This window comes from Astyanax mexicanus, chromosome 12, assembly GCF_023375975.1.
Source record: "Astyanax mexicanus isolate ESR-SI-001 chromosome 12, AstMex3_surface, whole genome shotgun sequence".
Lineage (NCBI taxonomy): Eukaryota > Metazoa > Chordata > Actinopteri > Characiformes > Acestrorhamphidae > Astyanax > Astyanax mexicanus.
Window position 1 is genome coordinate 7,405,502 of NC_064419.1, and position 22,465 is coordinate 7,427,966.

General features: G+C 37.6%; 1 protein-coding gene across 1 annotated transcript; it reads right to left on the reverse strand.

Annotated features, from left to right (window-relative positions):
- Window positions 1-793: 793 nt before the first annotated feature.
- On the reverse strand, window positions 794-20,035 carry stap2b (signal transducing adaptor family member 2b). The gene is made up of 14 exons (XM_007234786.4): window positions 19,837-20,035; window positions 15,984-16,055; window positions 15,726-15,845; window positions 15,055-15,111; window positions 12,746-12,993; window positions 12,174-12,305; window positions 11,171-11,240; window positions 8,541-8,643; window positions 5,206-5,289; window positions 5,035-5,100; window positions 4,016-4,081; window positions 3,740-3,796; window positions 2,514-2,633; window positions 794-2,116 (listed from the first exon to the last, which is right to left on the reverse strand). The coding sequence occupies exons 1-14, from the start codon at window positions 19,927-19,929 to the stop codon at window positions 2,049-2,051; spliced, it is 1,356 nt and encodes a 451-aa protein (XP_007234848.3). The 5' UTR covers window positions 19,930-20,035; the 3' UTR covers window positions 794-2,048.
- Between the last annotated feature and the right edge of the window lie 2,430 nt (window positions 20,036-22,465).

The following is a 22,465-nucleotide window of genomic DNA, read 5'->3' on the forward strand; positions in this document are numbered from 1 at the left end:
CAATACTCTAAAGTCTAAAGAGCAGGAAGCAATAGGTAGGATAGGGAAAACAGATTGCAATATGAATTCTGTGGAAATGCATGACTATTTAAGATATATATTTTAGCAGAAGCTGGAATTTCCACAGAGAACTGCCTAAAGGTATTGTGTGTATAAACAGTGTTGTTATTAAACTATCTGTGCACTTTTAAAGTTCCCCCTGTCTCGTTTTAAATGTCAGAACCCACAGAAGTCTACCAATCAAGTATGGAGCTACTTTGAGTTTGTTAATGAATTTAAAATGGTGATTTCTTTGTATGGGCAACACCATGCCCCTATCACTAGCATTGTAAGTCTGTTGGGAGCATTGGATAAAAGCACTGTATTTCCGAATGCTGAGGGTAAACGGAGGTGGGGTATTCGACAAAAGATTGTACTTTTTATCATGGTTCACCAAATTGTGAAAACCCAAGTCACACACTGGATTTCTCCTTTAACAGCAACTAAGGGCGTTTTTACACTGGACTTGAAAAAAAGGACTGATTCTGGGCTCGTCTAGGGGAGGGGTCATTATCAATGGTTTGTTTTTAGACAAAATAACCTAAAAATTGTTTCCAACCAAGGATTGGACGTTCAAATATTGGGTCATGCTGCTACCCCATCAGCAGCCAGAGTCCGAGAGAACACGCTTTAAGTGTTTTGGTCATCACTCTCATTGCGATGATGATATACGGCTCAGAAGGTTGGGAGTTTTGCAAATGAGTGAGTGGTTCAGTCGGCTCAGTTAAGTTGTGAAAGATGTGAAACACACTGGTTTAACATTTTCAGTTTATTATACATATGGTTTTATTTGAACAGGATCTACAGTTGTAGATGTCAGTTTTACAGTGCGTAATTATACACTATCAGTGTTACTGCACCAGAGTTCACCACTCCTACTTTTACACGCTACAATCAAAACTATAAAAATGAATGATTAACAAACCAGTACACTTAAGTCACTGTAGTCACATTTTCACTGTACATTAGAATACTGTTACGAAAAAGCTATAGTAAGTAGAGTGACCATATGTTATGTTTTTACACTGATATATTGAAGAAGAGTTTAACAGTATTGATTATTTTTAGTAGTTAAATGTTAAAATCTTCCATTTATTCTATTTGCCTTGAATATTGGCAAACAGTGGATATAGTTAACAGTGTGTCAACTAGTTAAACATTTAGATAATTTTACAATATTTAAAAAAAAGGTACATCTGTATAAAACTGTTATAATAAACTGCATAATACTACTGCACTGCTTTTACTAATGTTAATCTGTGCATGGAGGTAAAAATGTTGTAGTTTGGGGCCTGGGAAGCTCTCTATCATAAATCCACTAAGAATTATTTACCAAAAACTGAAGAGGAGGTGGACCGTGCAACATGACAATGACCCAAAGCATTCCACTAACTCCATGAAGGAACGCCTCAAAGAATAATTTAAAAAATGAGGAAGTCAAAGCCCTCATCTCAATCCTGTTACAGTGGAAAATGACATTGGTGAGTAAACGGAAAGCCAAACCAGCCAAACACTTACAGTTAAAAATTATCTGTGTGTATGTAGACAACGGTTAGGCATATCTGAAGCCCCCCCCCCAAGCCACAACATCCCAACCAGAGTAGATGCCTGCATTCCCTCAGTGTTCTCTATTCATAATTACATATATGGTCACCCTACTGTAAGAAAAAATGGACTTAAATTAGCAATAATGCTATACAGATACACAGTGATTTACTGTAGGCGGGAATAAAAATGATCACGACACTTACAAGCAGATTCACAGCCATACTGCTGCTGTTCACTAATTAAAAACAAGTAAAGTTTAATATATCACTGCAGAGGATCAATACAAATCAATCTTCCTGATTACTCACGTCCATGCTGGTCCAGCCAGCTGGACAACACTCTCACAAATACAGTAACTCACACACAGACATTCACAGCTGATTGGATACTTCAGGAGGGGTTCCCGGGTCTTTTAATTCCTTCATTATTTCTTCATTTCTTTGTGCAGACGGGGTCACTGGTCACTCTGAAATACGCTGCCTCTTCAGCAGCTTCTCTCTCAGCTCTTGAGAAACTCCTGCAGAGAACACTAAAAAACACAAATCACGTATTACTGATCAGTCTAATCAAAAACTGTGATTATTTGATGAGAATTTTCTGCTTCAAAAATAATTTAGACATTGCTAAAAAATGGTTTCAGGGCTGGATTCACTAAAAACTATATAATTTTTTTTATTTCTGTTCAGATACAGCAGTGCTGCTGGAGTTTTTAATCACTGTGTTTAATCAATCACTTTCCTCCACTCCATTACATACAGTAAAGTCCTACAGCTACAGTAAAGTCAGAGAGAGAAGCTCTGAATCTGTTGCTGCACAGCTTGTGTTAGTCATCATCTAGTCCTATATACATTATATATATATATATATATAATATATGTGTGTGTGTGTGTGTGTGCGCGTGTGTTTATTCAGTGCTGAGCACTCACTTCGAGACAGGCTCTCTGTGCCAGGTATCGGAGGCAGCGCCTGGTTTGTTCTGGTCATCTCTGACATTGTGCGCGGACGAACTGTTGGCAACGGGTGGCTGGGCGGAAGCAGAGCGCCACCTGTAGCACAGAAGTGGTTGTAATTAGTATGCAAATTTTAGTTTCATTTGTTTCTTATTAACAGTACATTTACAAATATTGCATTACTTTTTGCATTAGAAAAGATGTATTTGTCATTTTAAACATATTCAAACATATGGACATTTAAGCTTCATCTGCACAGTACATATATATTGAGAGATGGAGCTTATAATGTATATCTAAACTTATGAAACTGAAGAAATTAATTTGAATGTGAGTTTAAAATCCTCTTGAAACATCTTGAAAAGTTATCAGCTGGTCCACTTTCTGTTAAATCTAAATCCTTTACAAGTGGAGAGTATTTAAAACATCCAGAGAACACTGTACTTTTTTTGGGTATAGTAACAAAAAATAAAACAATCACATCATTTGAGCAAAAAACCCAAACCTACGGTGAAGCATAAAGATGGGAATGTTGTAATTTGTGACTACTTTGCCACATCAGATACTGAGAAGCTCTTCATCATAAAACAATTATGAATTATTTACCAAAAAATGAAACTGAAGCGGAGGCGGGCCATGAAACATGACAATAACCCAAAGCATTCCACTAACTCCATAAAGAAATGACTTAAAAGTCAAATACCCTACCTTAATCATATTATGGTGATTTAAAATGGGCTGTGCAACACAAAAGCCCTCAAATTTCTCAAAAGTGAAAGAATTCTGCATGGAGGAGTTGGGAAAAAAATCTTAAAATAACACCAGGCAAGTAACATAATATGGGAAGATGATAAATTCTGCACATAACGTGTGGGGTTACTCTCCTTAAATTGCTGTGGCTGTTTATCATCCAATCAGCAACATATAGGAAAAGTTTAATTGAAGTAATGTCAGCCAAAACAAGAAATACCAGCTAATAGGGCACAGACTGTCCTAACCTTTTTTACAATTAAAGTTTAATAAGTTTAATTTCTTCACTTGTTTAATTCAATCTATCAGTACTGCTTAGTTAAGATCAATTGCCCATATGATTAAATATGTTCAAGACAAGGTTTTCATGGGGTGTTGTAATATTTCAAGTGACTCTATGTGCACTGGATGAACTGGGAAGTAAACTGTATGTCAGTAGACATCCATCTCACCTCTGCTGACAGTCAGGCCTTCAGGGTGAGTGATCTGCTGATGTAAGAATGATGGCACTGCAACATATAATAAAAACGATCAATATAATCACATATTCCATCCAGAACATTATCAGAAGTATCTGCATCTTTATTTCTGATAAACATCCTCCTCCTCTCTAACACAAACACACTGACTGCAGCAGGAGCCGGATCCAGAGCTGCAGAAGGGAATATTTACCCTCTTAAATAAACACCAGCGAACTCAGATCCGCCAGGTAAAAACCCTGTACTTACCTGGGCCATGATGCGGTAAAGGGGCTGGAGCAGCTGCTCCTTCATCTCCCCTGTCCACCTCCATCTCTGAAACACAAATACACAACAAGAACTCTTAAGACACAGGACACAGAGATGTGTATAAATATATGTAAAAGATATGTAAAATATTGTTGCATGCAAAACTCAGCATGAAGGTATCTCTCAGTTTCAGTTTCATGCTGATATGAAAATATTTTGTTGTCTATAAAGCAGACCGGATTATAAGGTGCACTATCAATGAATGTCTACTTTTTTAATCTAATTTCATACAAAAGGCGCACCAGATTATACGGAACACTAGTAAAGTTGCCTAGATCAAAGTGAGCAAAAAAAAAAGTATTATTTCAAAGTCAAACACAAGCACTGGATATTAATCTACACAGATTTCTCTACTAAAAACTGTTTATGTGGGTGAGTAAAGCGCTTCCCTTTATTTACAGTAAGCTTTTCAAATAATTTCAAGTTTCTCCAGCACTAAGGCTGGGTACAGCAGTATTAGCATTAGCCACTAACCGCAGGCTGAGAAACCCGGAGTGTTCTGGAAACGCAGGGTGCTGTCAGCTAGTGGTTTGTCAGCGGAGTGGCTTTACTGCTCTTTAATACCTGACTGGTAGAATTCGGATTATATATAAGGCGCACTGTCAATTTTTGGAAAGTTAAAGAATTTTAAGTGCGTATTATAACCTGAAAAATACAGTATAGGTTTGGTCAGATTATACACTAGGTTTTGCCACAAGAGTGTGTAAAAGTGCTTCCCTACATCTCTATAACTCTGAGTAGTGTACCTCTTGTTGAGAGATCAATAACTGCTAGACATGTGAGAGAGAGAGAGAGAGAGAGAGAGAGAGAGAAAATGAGAGAGATAGTGAGAGAGAGAGAGAGAGAGAGAGAGAGAGAGAGAGAAAATGAGAGAGATAGTGAGAGAGAGAGAGAGAGAGAGAGAGAGAATGAGAGAGATAGCGAGAGAGAGAGAGAGTGAGAGAGGGAAATGGATTTACCAGGTATCATGTATTCGTTGGAACTCTCAGACTGAACAGGAGCGGTGTCTGCTCTCGGTTTTGGAACTAAAGGGAGACAAACAGCAGTTTATACACTCTATTCAGGCCTGTTATGTGTGTATGTGTGTGTGTGTGTGTGTGTGTGTGTGTGTGTGTGTGTGTGTGTAATACCTGGTTTAGGGGCCCCGGTTAGGGGTGGTGGGCTGGCAGAAATGAAACTCTTCTCCCCACTTTCTTTGTTGCTGTCCACGAATACTGATGCACAGAAAGCAACACATTAATGAGCATGCTCTGAGCACAGCATAGCACAGTATAGTATTACATAGCACATCACAGCACAGCATTGTGAAAAGAAGCATGTAACAGGGCAGCACAGCACAGTGTAGCATAGTATAATACAGTGCAGCACAGCATAAGGCAGCATAGTATGACAGTATAGTATAGTATAACAGTGCAACACAGCACAGAGCAGCACAGTCAAGCAGAGCACATCATAGCACATTTTTACTGTGTAGTACAGCACAGCATAGCACAGCACAGTGTAGTATAACATAGCACATTACAGCACAGCATTGTGAAAAAGCAGCATGTAACAGGGCAGCACAGCACAGTGTAGCATAGTATAATACAGTGCAGCACAGCATAAGGCAGCATAGTATGACAGTATAGTATAGTATAACAGTGCAACACAGCACAGAGCAGCAGTCAAGCAGAGCACATCATAGCGCATTTTTACTGTGTAGTACAGCACAGCACAGCACAGTGTAGTATAACATAGCACTCTACAGCATAGTGAAGTGCAGCATATATCAGTGTAGCACAGCACAGTGTAACATAGTATAATACAGTGCAGCACAGCATAAGGCAGCATAGTATGACAGTATAGTATGGTATGGTATAACAGTGCAACACAGCACAGTGCAGCACAGTTAAGCAGAGCACATAGCACATTTTACAGCGTAGTACAGCAGAGCATATCACAGCAAAGTGTAGTATAACACAAAGTGAAACAGCACAGAAGAGTGTTGTAACTATATAAAGTGCTGTACAAAATAGGGAAGTGAAGCCTAGTTAACATAGTGTAGCCCAGTATAGTATAACAGTATAGTATAACACTGCAGCACAGCATAGTATACGAGTACAGCACAGCACAATAAAACACAAAGTATAGTTCAGCAGAGGACAGTATAGCATAGCAAAGTGGAGCACAGAATAAAATAGTGCAGCACAACACAGTAAAACAAAGTACAACAGCACAGGATAGCACAGCCTAGTATAACATAGTGTAGCATAGTCTGTCACTGTGCAGCATAGTGTGATGTAGTGCAGAACAACAGAGTGTAACAGTGCAGCATGGTATATATTTATATAATAAATAATCTAAAGATATTGTTCACAGAAAAAAAATCTAATCTACTTTTTAATTGTTAAACATGGGGCAGTTAGACTTGGAAATATTACTGCTCTTGTTACAGTAACAACATAATAGGAGGATGCTAATTACATAGAATCAAATCAAATAAAACCAAAAGCACAGATTATAACCAATCCATTCATGCAGACTGTAAATGAGTAGCTAATTATGTAATTAAATGCAATTTGCAGTTGTGTAACTCCATTTCATTCCAATTCATTGATAATAACCTGTCACACACAGACACAGACACAGACACATACACATCCTACACACACCATTACACACACCCTAAGGCTAGAACCATGTCAGTAATGCGTTTTCCTGAGATGATTCACTGCATCCTAAAAGCTGTTCTGAGAAATGGGCGGAGCTTAGCTGAAGTCTACGTGACTTCAGTACCTGACCACTATAAACCAGTTCCACCTCTCTGAGCTGATGAGCTGATAAGCAAACTCATCTCAGCCAGACAAACCGGTCTGTCGCTTTACTAGAAACTTCACCAGCTTTGAAAAGAATGGGAACTTACAACAAAAAAAAGATGAACTGAGTTTTCACCAAAATATACCTGATAATAATTTATTGTATTATTTTCTTGCATAACTTTGCAAAGAAAATTCAAACACTGCAAAATTTACCGTTACACCTTTACAGGACTGTCCTGAATTTAAAATGTATATTTTTTCATATTTATACATTTTTTCTTTTAACTATTCTAGTGCATCTCAAAATGTTAGAATATCATTGAAAAGTTTATTTATTTCAGTAATTCAGTTTAAAATGTGAAACTCATTATATAGGCTTATTACACAGATTAATCTATTTTAAACTTTCATATTGTTTTATTGTTGATGATTATGGCTTACAGCCAATAGGAACCCAAATCATCAGTGTCTTATAAAATTTGAATATTAAATAAGACCAATTGGTACTTACTTGGCAGTGTGGGCAGTGTGCCAAGTCCTGCTGGAAAATGAAGTCCGGATTCCCGAAAAATCTTACAGCACTTTATGTTTCCCTCTGCTGACAACTTTTATGGAGGTGCATATTTCATTTTCCAGCAGGACTTGGCACACTGCCCACACTGCCAAAAGTACCAAATGGTCTTATATAATACTCTTATTTTCTGAGACACTGATTTTTGGGTTTTCATTGGCTGTAAGTGATTAGTGGACAGCACAGTTGGTAGTAATGTCACTGTGTATCGAGAAATGTCTCAATTATCCAGAACACACTATCGGGCCTCACTCCAAATCGTTTATTCAGGTTGCCCTCCCAAGAACATGCTAGCCAGTATTCAACCTTACTCACAAGATAGCACCTCCAAAATTATACAGGTATTTTATTTACCTTCTGAGAATTCTCCTTAGTGCTGCTGGCTGGACAATAATGTCCAGTAATGGCACCTTGAGACACCAGAGGGCGCTATTAACACCACGGTTAAAACAAAACTCGGAACTGGATTAGGATTAAACTAGCCGACTACTGATCCACTAATTTCACAACATCCCTAAGTATCAGTTTTTAAATAGACACTCCACTATTTCGGAAAGTTTTATGGGTAAATACGAATTTGCCTTGAAAATACATTTCCTACTTGAGTAAAAGGCAGCACCAATCCAAGTTGGCAAAACACCAAAAGTGCATTACCCTAATCTGCAACTTGTCCAGATATAAAACAGGCAAAGTCCAGTAATAAACGCTAATCAGTAAACATGCCTTCGTGATGATAACTGAACCACTCCATCTAATTGATCAGAGTTTATACACCATTGGACACAGGTATGGTGGTGGTGTATGAGATGTTAGTGTGTGTTGTTCTGGTACAGTGAGTGGATCAGACGCAGCAGTGCTGCTGGAGTTTTTAAACACTGTGCTTAGTCACTCACTGTTCTCCACTCCGCTATTAGACACTCCTACCTACCGTAGCTGCTCTACCTTGTAGATAAAGCAAAGTCAGAGACAGGCACTTTAAATATGTTGCTGCACATTATAGTGGTCACATGACACTGCCTGCAGGACTCCACCCACAAAATGTTGTTGATGGAGTAGAAAAATGCTACATACAGTAATACATGAATAAGATACTCACCAATGTTATCTTCATAAGCTCCCTCCAGCACTAACGGCTTCAGCAGTCCTCCAGTCATATCCACCAAACAAGTGATAACATCATGCAGGGTTTCACATGGAATCTGAAACAAAAAGGAGAAACCGAGTTATTTATACTGAATTCAAGTGTGAAAACACAAGTGCAGGTAAGTACGGCAGATGGCTGAACATCTAATGTGGTTTCCACTGATTAATAAGGTATTCCAGGTGGTTGCTGTGATATTGCTTATTGATTGCTAGCTGGTTTTATGCTGTTGTTTAGGTAAGTGCTAATCGGTTACTAGCTGGTTATTATGCTGTTGTCTATGTGAGTGCTAAGGTGCTCCTAGGTGGTTGCTGTGGTACACCTGGGGGTTGCAAAGGTGTTGTTAAGTGGATGCATGCTGGTTGCTATTATGCTGCTAGCTGGTTGCTAGCTGGTTCCATAGTATTCCCAGGTTGTTGTTAAAAGTTTCCCAGGTGGTTACTGTGGTATCCCAAGTGGTTGCTATGGTGTTGCTGTTAGCTGTTGCTAAGATATTGCTAGGTGCACTGCAACAAACTAAATCTTAGCAAGTAAAATTTTAGGGCAATAAATAATATTTCTTATCCGATAAGATTTTTTTTTTTTTGTTGTACTAAGCATTGTGTAAGTGTAAGATTATTTTGCTTATTTTAAGAATATTTAATCTCAATCAGTCTTAATTAGAATTCTCACTTTATTTTGGGTAATCTAAACTCAATATAAGCACAACAAGTCACCAGTCAAGTTATTCTGATACTCGTGTCCAAATTTAAGGCACATAATTAGTAGTTTTTGCTTGATTGATAAAACCTTGCGATTGCTTATTTTAAGAAATCTTACTAAGAAAAAATTGCTTACCCCATTAGCAGATTATTTTGCTTAATATAAGCATATATGTCTCAATTTACATATATTTTGTCTAGTGCCAATAGATTGTTTGCAGTGTGGTTGCTTTGGTGTTACTATGCAGTTGCATAGTGTGTTCCACGTGTGTTCCAAGTTGCAAGATGTTGTTGATAAAGAATGGGAGTCAATAGGAGAAATGAAGATTGAACAAAGAATAAATAGATGAATCTGTAGACTGTAGACTAAAACTACAATGACAATTAATGTTTTTTCCTGTGGGCCTCTCCTAGGAAAAGTGGTGTGTACCAGTTAAGCAGTAGAGTACAGTAGATAAGAATGCTACAATTCTATAGGGAAAAACTTGTGTAGTGGGTAAACGAGTGCTGGGTTTCAGTAAGCACTTTAGCTCCACCCATTCTTCCACTAATACCTGTACAGGCAGACTGCATGGCTAAGGGGCTGGATTTTATACACCTAAAAAGTGACTGAACCAAGCACTTAAATTAAGTGATTAGGTCATGCGTCCCAATACTTTTGTCCATATAGTATATTACATTCTATATAAATATTGCTAAATTTAAGGCAATAAAATGTGAGTGTGTTGTTTTGCATGAGAAACAGCAGTAAAATCGTTCAGTGTTGTAAATAGCAGTGAGTAAATAGCCAGGATTGCTTAAAGAGTATCAACTTTACAATGGAATTATCGGAGCGGGCCGAGCCTCACCGCACTGTAAAGCTTCCTTATCTCCACTTCCCCATAGCGTTCCCTAGAACCCTGCATGATTTACACATCTACAGCATTCCATCATTCAGCAGAACTCAGTAGCTAAAAACTGGAGTGAAAATATATAAACTTATAATATGCCTGTTTTAAGATAAGTGGAATTGATTTCATTTAATATATCAATACCAGTCAATATTGTGGTGTTTCATTGTTTAATTTTTTGTTTGCATTGTAAATTAATATTAACATCATCTGAACTATGAAGAAAAAATGTATAGAATTATTTAGTAAACAAAAAAGTGTTAAACAAACCAGAATATATTTTAGATTTTAGATTCTTCAAAGTGGCACCTCTTGTTTAGATTAGACAGTTTTGCTCATCTTGGCTGAATTTTCTCAGTCAGTTTTATGAGGTAGAGTCACCTGGAATTCAGGCTTTTAGTTAACAGCTGTGCTGTACTCATCAAGAGTTAATTGCTTAAATTTCTTGTCTCTTAATGTGTTTGAGAGCAGCAGTTGTAAAGTCGTGAAGAGGTAGAGTTACAGGTATACAGTGAATAGCTCTATTTGAGTAATGTTCTAATCCAGATTATGGCAAGAACTACTCAACTAAGTAAAAAAAAGAATGACTTTAATGAAATGAAGGTCAGTCAATCAGAAAAATTTCAAGAACTTATTATTATCCTTAAGTGCAGTCACAAAGACCATCAGAAAGGTTATGATGAAACTGGCTCTCATCAGGACGCCCCCCCATCCCAGATAAGAACACCTAAATGCTTTGTTTAATAATTTTAAGTTACTACATGTATTCCTTCATAGTCTGAATGACTTTTTTAAAACATTTTTAAACAAAAAACATTGAATGAGAAGGTGTGTTTAATCTTTTGATTGGTAATTTGCATCCTTTCCTGTATTTCAGGCCTGAAACACATTCAAAATGGGGGTGTTTAGGGCTAGTAATGGGCTAAAAAATGAAATAATGGTGCAATTTTAAAAAGGTGCATGGGGAAACTAACTGTCTAAATATGGTACTCACTGGATTCTCAATGTCGATGGCAAATCCACCCTCCTGCCTCCGGCTCACGCGGTAGTGTCTAAACACTGACCTGTTGGAAGATATAATATCATAAATAATGGCAGTGAAAGGAAAACCAGACTCTTCTGTGTAGCTTTTATATATATCTGAGTTTCAGTCTTTTAAACTTCCTGTAAGAGAAGATGCGCCTTTAGGGCTTCATCCTTTAAGTTTCAGCAAAGTTTCAAATACTCTCAATTTGACTGTACTGTAACAGATACCAGAGTGCGTATCTTCCAGTAATGTGACATTGAGCTAATGAGGCTAATGTAGTGGTTACCAAAGTAAAGAAAAAGCATTGGAAACATTTAGCATACAATGCTAACCACCTTCCTAAATCAATGCACACTTCTTCTCATTGTTTTCTAGACTGTAGTCCGAGCTCTAGACTGAGTCAAGAGCTCGGGTCTACTAAAGATTGCTCAGCACCTCAGGCATGCAGTTAGCAACATGCTAATTGTTGAGTATGAGCTTACTTTTGTGGTTCGGCATCTTAAAATGGCAAAAGAATGTGTTTGGCCGAATAAATGAAAAACTGAATAATTACTGAAGAATTTCCAATGTGTCCAAATTTTACATTTTATTTTGGTTGCTTTTAGTTTTGGCCAAAAAATTATTTCAGTGCATCACTAACTTCATTAGCATGAAGCTTGTTAGCAAAGCCAATAGTGCTCTCTCAGGGCTCCGATAGCTGATGGCGAGCTGCATGACCAGGATTCAAACCAGCGATCTCCCGATCATAGCGGCAGCTTCTTAGTCCGCTGGACCTCTCTGTGCCCTTCACAATACTGATTTTTAATAAAAAGTTTATATCCAAAGATTTACTGATACACATAGTTCATTTCAAACCAAATTTGATGGTACAAATGTACAATTTGATGTATTTTTATACACACTTTAAAAAAAAAAAAAAAAAAGTATATCATTGTATTTTGATTTGTAAGTTTGAATTGAGTTTTTTTACCCATTGAGGTCCTGTCGGGTTGAAACAGCGAAAGACGAGCCGTCTCGTCCGGGTCTCAGCAGCAGGTTTCCCTTCTCCTGATTCCTCTCCAGAATGAGCTCAGCTTCAGCTCGAGGCACCGGCTGATAACACCTACACATCCCAGCCCAGCATAGACACAAACACAGGTCAGAACATTAGAAAAACTAAATGGTTGCTGTGGCATTTCAGGTGGTTGCTATAGGATTGCTATGTGGTTGCTATTGTGTTGCTAAATGGTTTCTAGGTGGTTTAATTGTGTTTGAAGGTGATTGGTATGGGATCCCAGGTGGTAGGTGCTATTGTGTTGCTAATTGGTTGCTATAGCGTTGTTAAGTGGTTGATATGCCACCTTAGGTGGTTGTTATGGTTTTTGACAGTGTAATACATGGTAAAAGAGACTAAGAAAGCAATCAAACGGAAAGTAGATCTAACCAACTTACTTAAAACTGTTATAGAACGTTTTAATAGAAAAAATATTATTCAAAAGCTATATAACATTTTTAATCAACAACAATAATAAAACATGTTTCGCTACAGAATGGCAAACTTACACTGGCATTTCTGACAAGACGTCAATGTAGAGTGCTGTGGGACTCATGGGTGTAGCCACAGTTACAGTAGCAGGTGCAGGTGCTTGTGTAGGTGCTGGTACAGGTGTAGGTGTGAGTGCAGGTGTCGGGGCAGGTGCAGGTGCGGGAGTGGAAGGAAGGGGTTTCCGTCTCAGTCTCTCTTTCTCCACCACCTCCCTCAGCATGTGGAGCTGACCGGGCAGCAGGTTGAGGGAGCTGGGCACTGTGAGCTGAGGGAGAAAAACACTTTCACTGACCCTCCACTAAAACACTAAATACGTGTTAAAGCAGCAGTCCCTAATATTTTTTATTTTAAAGTAAAAGCAGTACTTTTTCTGAGTTTGGAGTGATAAAAAAATGTATTACAGTATTTTTCACACTTTAAGGCACGTCAGAGTATAAGGCGCACTATCAATAAACATCTATTTTCTGTTCTATTTTTATATATAAGGCGCACCAGATTATAAGACGCATTATGCGACACTAGTAAAAATCAGGGGTCATTTAAAGCTAAGCTAAGTTAGTTAAACAAAACTCTAATCCTAAAAACATATATATTTTCTTTTAAAGTCAAATGAGTTCTCTCCTGAAAACTGTTCATTTGGGTGAGTAAAGCGCTCCTGTTTATTTACAGTAAGCTTAGATTTGCAGATTTCCACTAAAGCTAACCGCGGTTAGTGGCTAATGTCACTCGACAGCACTATACTGAGGAACCCTGAGTGTTACGGTAAGCCAGGGCGATATTAGCTAGCAGTTTGTCCTATGTAGTTTGTTTAAACACTGTAAACATGTGCAGTTTAGCGCAGTTTAGCACAGTTAGTGGCTAATGCTAATACTGCTCCAGTCTTGAGTCTCGGTGCTGGAGAAACTAAACTGTAACTCCTGTATAACGCTGTACTTCAGCAGAGTGGCTTTACTGCTTCTTAATACCTGGCTGGTAAAATTCATACATAACGCGCACCAGAACATAAGGCGCTCTGTCGATTTTTGGTAAAAAATTTAAGGATTTTAGGAGTGCCTTATAGTGTGAAAATTATTTTTTTGTATCATTATTTTGGCATGACCATCCTTGTTACGTTAATATATGTTAGCTAATATATTTACTCTAAAAACAGAGTGGTCTGGTAGGTTTTTTGGATGTAATTGCTCTCTAAACAATGAACAAAATGATTTACTCATTTAACACAGTAATTACTTTACATTAACCTGCATTAAAAGTAGCTTTCCACATGCTATGTGCAATTACACATTCTCACCAGAGAGGTCTCCAAATCCTCAAATTCCCAAACTTATAAGCTGTCACTATAAGCACCAAATAAATTTAATTAAACTTTCTCTGTTGTTTGAGTGGTAAATAAGCATAGTATAAAAATATATAGTATAAAATCTACAGTGAACATTTACTAAACATTTTTAGTGTAGTGATATAGTGATATGCCTTGTGTATTCGTATTTGTCTAGTATTTTCAAACATTGCATTTTAATAAGACTAGTGATTATTATACTACCTAATAGCCCTGTCCTGTTTAATATTCTGAACTCTTAACAACTGCCAGTTGTGGTACATTTTCAAAGGAACCCAGCATTTCACATTTTAAAGTGATATAAGCAAGTCAGTTAACTGTAATATGCAAAATAAAATGTCCCTTTCACAATTGGCCTAATTATTTTGTTGCTTTCAAGCATTGAATTGGCATTATACAATAAACATGTGACTAAAATCAACACAGTTCCTGCCAAAACAAGTCAGACCGAAACCGTTTACTCATTGGAATCCTAAAAGTCACGGGTGAGTGAGCAGGACATCAGCTGAATGATTCTGTGTTAAATACGTTTGATATGTGAAGTAGAGCGTTATTAACATACAGAAACACTGCATGTGCTGAGTCAGCTGTGAAAAATTTACTAGTGCTAGAATGTAGCCACTGCAGCATTTAAGGTGGATTGTAAAATCATAATAAGAAATTGCCTAAAAACTGCACTTATCGCTCTAAATTTTGATTGGTTGTTGATGGAACCAGTTCAGACTGGTCAGAGTTCCTGATAAGTATACATGGTATAAGATGGAATTTAAACTTTCCATACTCTGCAGTTCTGAAGAAGTTGTGAAGAAGTGCTGATCTAAAACTCAGCAGGGAAGGAATGAGGATGTGTCAGGTGGAACACGTGGTCAGGTATTGGAAGAATGTTGGTGAGGTTGCCATTTCTAGAGGAAAACATTTCACCAATGCCTCCATGACATTAAAAACCATGACACTGCAGCCCAGCAGCTTTCATCAACCCTTACTTACCTCAACCACGGAGGAGATGAAGCCTTTCCACAGCTCTCGCGCCTCGAGGCTCGGAGCCTGCGGGCAGAAACACCAGCTATAATTATGCGGGGTGAACAGCATCACAAAATTCCATAATAATGTTATGCAACGGGAACTAGTATCATGTCCCATGACATGAGCTAGAGAACTTTAGATTACCACCCACTGCACTGTCCACTGTGGATGGTAATGTCTTCTATATTCTATATATTCGCGGTGTTGTGCTGAATTCAGCACCCCCACCAGGAAAAGCACCCCCTCTCAGGAGTATATTTCTAAGTAAAGTTAAAGCAATTATATCTGCATTTTTGTTCAGGAAGACGGTGTGTACGGGCTGCTGAGAGGGGGTGCTTTTCATGACTTTTGCACTACTGTGGTGCCAAATTCTGCACCCCCGCCAGGAAAAGCACCCCCTCTCGGGAGAGGCTGCAGGTGGCATGTTTCTTTTTCATTATTTCTTACGATCTTTCTTTTTTTTTTACATTTTTTCTTGGATGACTTAAGTGTTAATCTACAATGCAGAACATTTTAAAATACAAAAAAAACCCTATCGAATTTAAGGTGTATCCAATTTTTTGACTGGTACTGTAAATGTTATTATATTGTGGATAAAGTGATTAAGGACGATGTATTAAAGCAATAGTGCTCACAGTCAGCTGGATGTCTTGGTTCTTTAGGCGCAGATTGAACCTCGCCGCGTCCAGATTACGGTCATGACTGGGGTCATCAGTCATAGATATGAAGTCTGATAGATCCTGCTTCTCCACGTACTGCTCTCAAACACACACACACACACACACACACACACACACACACACAAATATACAATTATCCTGTAAATCTAGTAAACTGCAAAGTCAAATCCAACATAGCATCCCTGTGCTTTAGGTAAACGGAGGTGAACTCACGTCATTTTCTTTGCTGTTGTTGAAGAAGAAGAGTGAATTTCCACACAGGGAGGCCCAAAGTCTCCTTGCAACCTGCAACAAACAAAATATTCACATTAATATGATGCATAAGGCTGGGAACCCTTACTTTTAGGACTCATTTTAAAATCTTGTTTCCAATGATGAAAACAAGATGATCAAATAAATGTTTGCAATAATACTATATGCAATTTTACTCTATATATTGTCTTTTACAGCAGTGCTAAAAGACAATGTTCACCACTACCTATTATGCTGCGTATTTATTTTATTTTTAGTATTTTTGACTAATCCAAGGTTATTTAGATTATTTGCTGCATCATGTGCTGTATAGCGCCCCCTGAGGTTTTGGAAAAAGTGAAAGCTGAGGTTCCCTCACTGTGATTTACTGATCTGTTTAAACGAAACATAAGAATTTATACAATAAAGATTCAGCTGTGTCCCAATTCACTAGCCAGGGCAGCGGTAGTATATTGGACGGTGGCCCTATCTATCTATCTATTCTGCAATTGAACAACCCTCTGGGCTGGAGAGCTACTAGTCTGTAGCACTCCATCCCATTACACTTCATTTTCCAAAACAGATTTTTTTTTTGTACCCTGCTATGTAATGGCCTGGAAAATATGACCTGGAAAATTAATTGCCGACCCCTGCCCTATATCATGGCTAGCCACATTGCCAGACCTTGTGTATCGCAGATTGAAAATGTGTGAGCTGCTATTTGACTTGCTATCAGAACTCCTCCCTTACTGCAAAAACTCTGCGGGAACTTTGTGAGAAAATATTTGAGATGCATTGTGATGGAATATCGCAGAAAGCCTATAGGAACCTCTACAAAGTTCGTTGGAAAAAAATGTTTTAAAAATGAAAACAGGCCCAGTTTCTGTGTGTGACAGATTATTTGTTAGATTACTCGAAGAATGAATGGAAAACAATCATATCAAACTTCTTAAGACACTTAACTGGAATTCCCCATCTAGAGGAATCAACAAAGCTGAAACACAGCTCTGTACACACTGGCATTCAGGTTTGGGTTAATGTGTCACTGTCGGCGGGTAAGGCGGCCGGTCGGGTTTGAGGAATGGAAGGAATGAACAGGAATAACTTCTTGGGTTTTCACCTTTGCTCATGTAAATATTTCCACTTAATCGCCAGAAGAAAGCACCAAAGGACGCCAAGAAACCATGTACCCACGCACACCACAAACACACACACACACACACACACACACACACACTGTAATGGAGTGAAACTTCAATGGAATGTTTTTAGGAATCTTCTTAAATGCCAATTAGTCATTTTACATTGTTTCTCTTGTTGCTACTGAATATTAATTACTGCTGAGTTTGTGATACACCATACATACAAAAGTATTAAAAGCAGATGCATTGAGTTAATGTTTGGGTTGATATTTAAAATTTAGCTCCTTGAACCACAGATCCAGATGTACAGCTCCTCTTATGTGGACGGCACATAGTTAAGTAGTATATTTTTGTGTGTTGTGTGTGAAAGCTGGTTAGGTATGCTGGTGTAAATAGCTGTAAATAAGACCAAAAAACAAACAAAACATTTAATGTGAATAGACTGGAAGTTTTAACACAAATGCTGAAGAAACAAACTCTTGAAAGTGGGCGTAGCAGAATAAGGTGGATTGGCACCATGCCTAATGCCAAGCCAAGCAAGGGAAGAGGGGTATAAAGTCCCCAGAATTGAGCTGTTGGTACTCCATCCAATTTTAGGCAGGAGAAACAGTTACTCCAACAAAAGCAGAAAAAACTCTTCTTTAATACCCCTAATTTTTAAAAACAACTATGAATGAGCAGTTGTTCCAATATTTTTGTCCATATAGTGTGTGAACTAAACATATGGGAATGTCCATTTTAAGGCTGTGTATATTGAAGTGAATGATCTAGTAAATTCTCAGACGTCACCTGACTTAAAGGTTGCATGTGTGTGAGTGTGTGTACATGTCTTTGTGTGTGGGAAGCTGTTAAACCTGTTCGAGTTGACGTCTCACTGCTTGCTGGAAAGCAAAGTCCAGAGTATTTGTCCCAAATTGCGACACAAGCTTCCTTACAGGCAATATTTCTTACTGTAACAGCTCGTGCTAAACATTAACCCAGAACGCCGTTCTAGACAGTGTTCTCTGAGAGCTTTAGGGCCTTCAGAGCTTGAGTGATGTAGTAGGGGAGCCTTTATGGTGATCTACAGTGCATCCCAGTATAGATAAGAGCACTGTAAATCAGTCACGAGTTCATTCATCATTTCCACCAAATCAAGGGTGTTGAAAAGAGTTTGTACTGTTTTTGTTGAAGTAACTGTGTTCAGAAAGAAACTGGTAGAAAGGATTGATGTGAGTATTTGACTGGATTTAGCCACAAAAGTTAATGAGGATCATCTCCAACTTCCCAACTCATCCCCAACTCTTTAACTCATCCCCAACTCTTCAATTTATCCCCAACTCTTTAACTCATCCCCAATTCTTCAACTAATCCCTAACTTGTCCCCAATTCCCCAACTCATCCTCAACTCCACAACCCATCCCCAATTCTCTAACTCATCCCTAACTCCCTGACCCATCTCCAATTCCCCAACTCATCCTCAACTACCCATATCACCCCAACTCCCCATATCACCCCCAACTCCTCAACTCATCCCCAATTCTCCAACTCATTCTCAACTCTCCAACTCATCCTCAACTCTCCAACTCATCCCCAAATCTCCAACACATCCCTACCTCTCCAACTCGTCCCCAACTCCCTGTCTTATCCCCAAATCTCCATCCCATTCTCTACTCATCTCCAACTCCCCACCCATCCCTAACTCTCCAACTCATCCAACAGCGTCAGGCCGCAGATCTCCAACGCATCATCAACTCCCCAACTCATTACCAATTTCCCATCACATTCCCAACTCATCTCCAACTCCCCAACTAATCGCCAACTCATCCCCAATTCCCCATCTCATCCCCACCTCCCCATCTTATCTCCAACTCCCCAACACATCCTAAACTCCCCATCTCATCCCCGACTTTCTATCTTATCCCCAACTCATCCCATTGAAAAATATCAAAACTCATGCAAGAAGTTCTGTAAGGTTTCTTTGGTAAATGCAGTGTTCCTATATAGAACCATGACATCCAAGCTCTTTTCTATGATACAAAACTCCTTTATATGATTATTTGAAAGACATTATTATGTTGCACCAAATTTAGGCTGTATATGAAATTCTTTTCTATGTTAGACAATGATTCTATATAAAAAATCACACCTGGTGGCTATTCTCTATGATAGAACATTAATTTTACAAAAATCTTTAAATGATTATTAAACAGCACCAAAAACATATGTAAAGAAAAAAATGACTTTAAGAAATTAAGGTCAGTCGCTCCAAAAAAAATAAAAATCTGTCTTTATTTACAAAGTAGGAAATAAATATTGATTGAGAAGGTGCGTCCTTCTGGTACTGTATATATTTAGCCATAGAACATCAGAATTATAATGAATATAAATATGGCACCTCAGAAAAATCCATTTGATTCTTCTATATGATTAAAAACATTTGTATGGTGATTCTCTGACACCAATACATGTTGAGTAGATTCTTTGCAGGGTTCTTAAAGGGTTCTATGGAAAAGAAAATGTTCCTGTACAAACCCATAACATCTCTTTACACCCCTTCACAATACAAGTACAGCAATTTCAGTAGTCTTATTCCTGATGAAAATCTCTGTTTTCTGATTATTAGTAAGTAAATTTAGAATCAGTAATAACGTAGAGTAAACTCCGCTGTAGTGAACAGATATAGAGCTCAGCAGACTGAAATTTCCACTTACTTTATCTTTGAAAGATCTCTTCTCCAGAAAGCCCTCGTGGTAGCAGGTGGGCAGTAGAGATTTTGGGCGTACGGGTCTCCTGGGGGTCGCCATCTGATCCAATCACTGCTCTTCTCTCTCTCTCTCTTTCTCTCTCTTTACTACAGTACGACTGCACTCAACCCCAGTCTTACAGTTTAATACAGCACTGCTCACCTGTACTTCTGCTCAGGTGGTAGTGGGCAGGTACAAGCGCTCTGACCACGCCCATATGGCCTGTTGTGATTGGCTGCAGCAGGATTATGTAGGTCACTATCAGAATACTCTTTTTTTTGGCCCTCAAAAATGAAAAAAAAAAAAAAAAAACTTATGAAACTTATAAAACATTATGTTGACTATTTTTAAGTTATGTTAAGCTGTATGACATGGCAAATTATTTTGATAAAAATTGGCATTTAATGGCAATACGGTAGAGCTATAGTTAAAAACCTGTTAAATCGTTCATGGTTTATTTTTGTTCTGTTTCAAATGTACATTTTGATTCTCTAAAATGAGTTTAATTACTGTGATATTTTAGCATAAATGTTTTTTTATGTACGGAGACAATATGTGTATAAAAAAATATTAAGTAAAATTAATGTCATTAATTGTTGAACATGCAGCAGCACGTGTCTTCAGTCTCTTAAGATAAAATAGTACGAATGCTGTGATGTCACTTAAGTCCCTATAAGTAACTTTCTTAAAGGGGTGGCGTTATCACAAAATTAAAGGGTGGACAGCGAATTCTCAGATATTTTTTAAAGCTTGATATATTTATTTAAGGCCTAAATAAAAAAAAAACTTGACAAAAATATACTATTTATTAAAAAGTATCACGAGATTTCATGAGAAGATTCTGTTTAAATGAAATACAGTTCAGTGGTACCTTTACTGTACAACCGTCTGAATAGATATAATATTAATACAGCTTATTGTAAAATAAAGTGTTTTTTGAAAAAAGGCAACATAAAAAAAACAAATACACAAGAATAATGCTGATAGAGCTTTGTGAAATACAGCTTATAACAGTTTAAGACATATAATATTAAAAATAAGCTGCTGAGCTAAAGGTGCTGTTGCCATGTGGGTCAGCCAGACGTCTTCCTGTAGCAGTTTTCTCCAGTTTCAAAGAGTCTTTTGAAGGTCTTCATCTGTAATTTCTTTAAAGAAAAGTTTTTAAGCATCTTGGCATGTTCTCCTCCACCAGTCTTACACACTGATTTTGGATAACTTTATGCCTTTACTCCTGGTGCAAAAATCAAGCAGTTCAGTTTGGTTTGATGGCTTGTGATCATTTATCTTCCTCTTGATTATGTTCCATAGGTTTTCAATTTGGTAAAATCTAAGAAATTCATCATTTTTAAGTGCTCTCTTATTTTTTTCTAGAGCTGTATATATTGATTAAGTCTTGTATATAAAGATTTCTTTCTTGTATGATATCATGTAAGGGCATTATGTTTTTTGTTTAATTTTCTAATCGTTTAAGGCTGAATTCTATAATAGAAATATAATATACGCCAGCCTACACTGTGTTCTGTAGCGGTAAGTAATATAAATTGTGCTGTTTTGTCGCCCTCTAGCGGTTATCTCGGTTCCTACATGTTTACCGTAACACCTCTAGTAATCGTTCCTGTACAGCTGCGCGGTTGACCACAGGAAACTGGACGTAACTCAGCGCTAAAATAAATTGATCTTTACTTTAATTTACGGGGTTAAAGTCTCCCCGCGGGTGTGGGGTAACGGAAACGTGGGAGAGAGGGGGTTAAACACAGCCGTGAATAAATAAAAATATATAGCAGACTCCGGATCTCCGGAGAGCGGATGGGAGAGAGTGACAAGGACGGGCAGCGGGAGAAGAGTGGAGGGGAGGGGCGAGCTGCTGAATCCGGATCCGGAGAGTGAAAATCCGGTACCAGGGTTCAGTTCCAACTGTACCATAATAAAGCATTTATTAAAATGGTTTAAATTATTATTTTAAAGAACCACATAAAAGAGATATATCAGCATAGAGAAAAACAATAGAGCATTTCAGTGGTATAATATATATATATATATATATATATATATATATATATATATATATATATATATATATATATATATATATATATATATATATATACACATTGATTATACTTGATAAAGAACCCTTGATATGTCTCATATACAAACCTTCTTCTTTCTTGCTATTTAAAAGTAGCCAAAAGCAGCCACGTTCAGGTCATTTTAAAAGGCAAAATCGATATAATGTGCCTTTTGTGTCACAGCATAATTGTTTAAGATTTTAAACAAACACTGTATAACAATATATAGTTTAAACGTGATTTAACATTTAACATTATTACAAATATAGATGTTACCCTTTAATTTAAATATATATTTTTTACAATTTATATATTTTTTTCTTTTTTAAAGAACCTCCATCTCATAGAGAGAATGTCATTTTCTATATAGAAGCATTAACATATTAACAATTCATTGAAGATACCCTGTTTTAGGTTGTAATGTCCATGATACCCCATACATATTCAGCTACACAGAAGGTCCTTTTTTATTATTTTTTAGTATTTAAAAAAAATAAATCCAGATATATCAGATAAAATTTGTATCC

Excerpts from the sequence above, each read along its gene's own strand:
- stap2b (XM_007234786.4), bottom strand. The coding sequence starts at position 19,929 with ATGGCGACCCCCAGGAGACCCGTACGCCCAAAATCTCTACTGCCCACC. Across the intron at positions 12,306-12,745 it reads GTCTTGTCAGAAATGCCAGT|GTGTTATCAGCCGGTGCCTC; the intron begins GTAAGTTTGCCA and ends TGGGATGTGTAG. Across the intron at positions 2,634-3,739 it reads AGGCCTGACTGTCAGCAGAG|GTGGCGCTCTGCTTCCGCCC; the intron begins GTGAGATGGATG and ends TCTGTGCTACAG.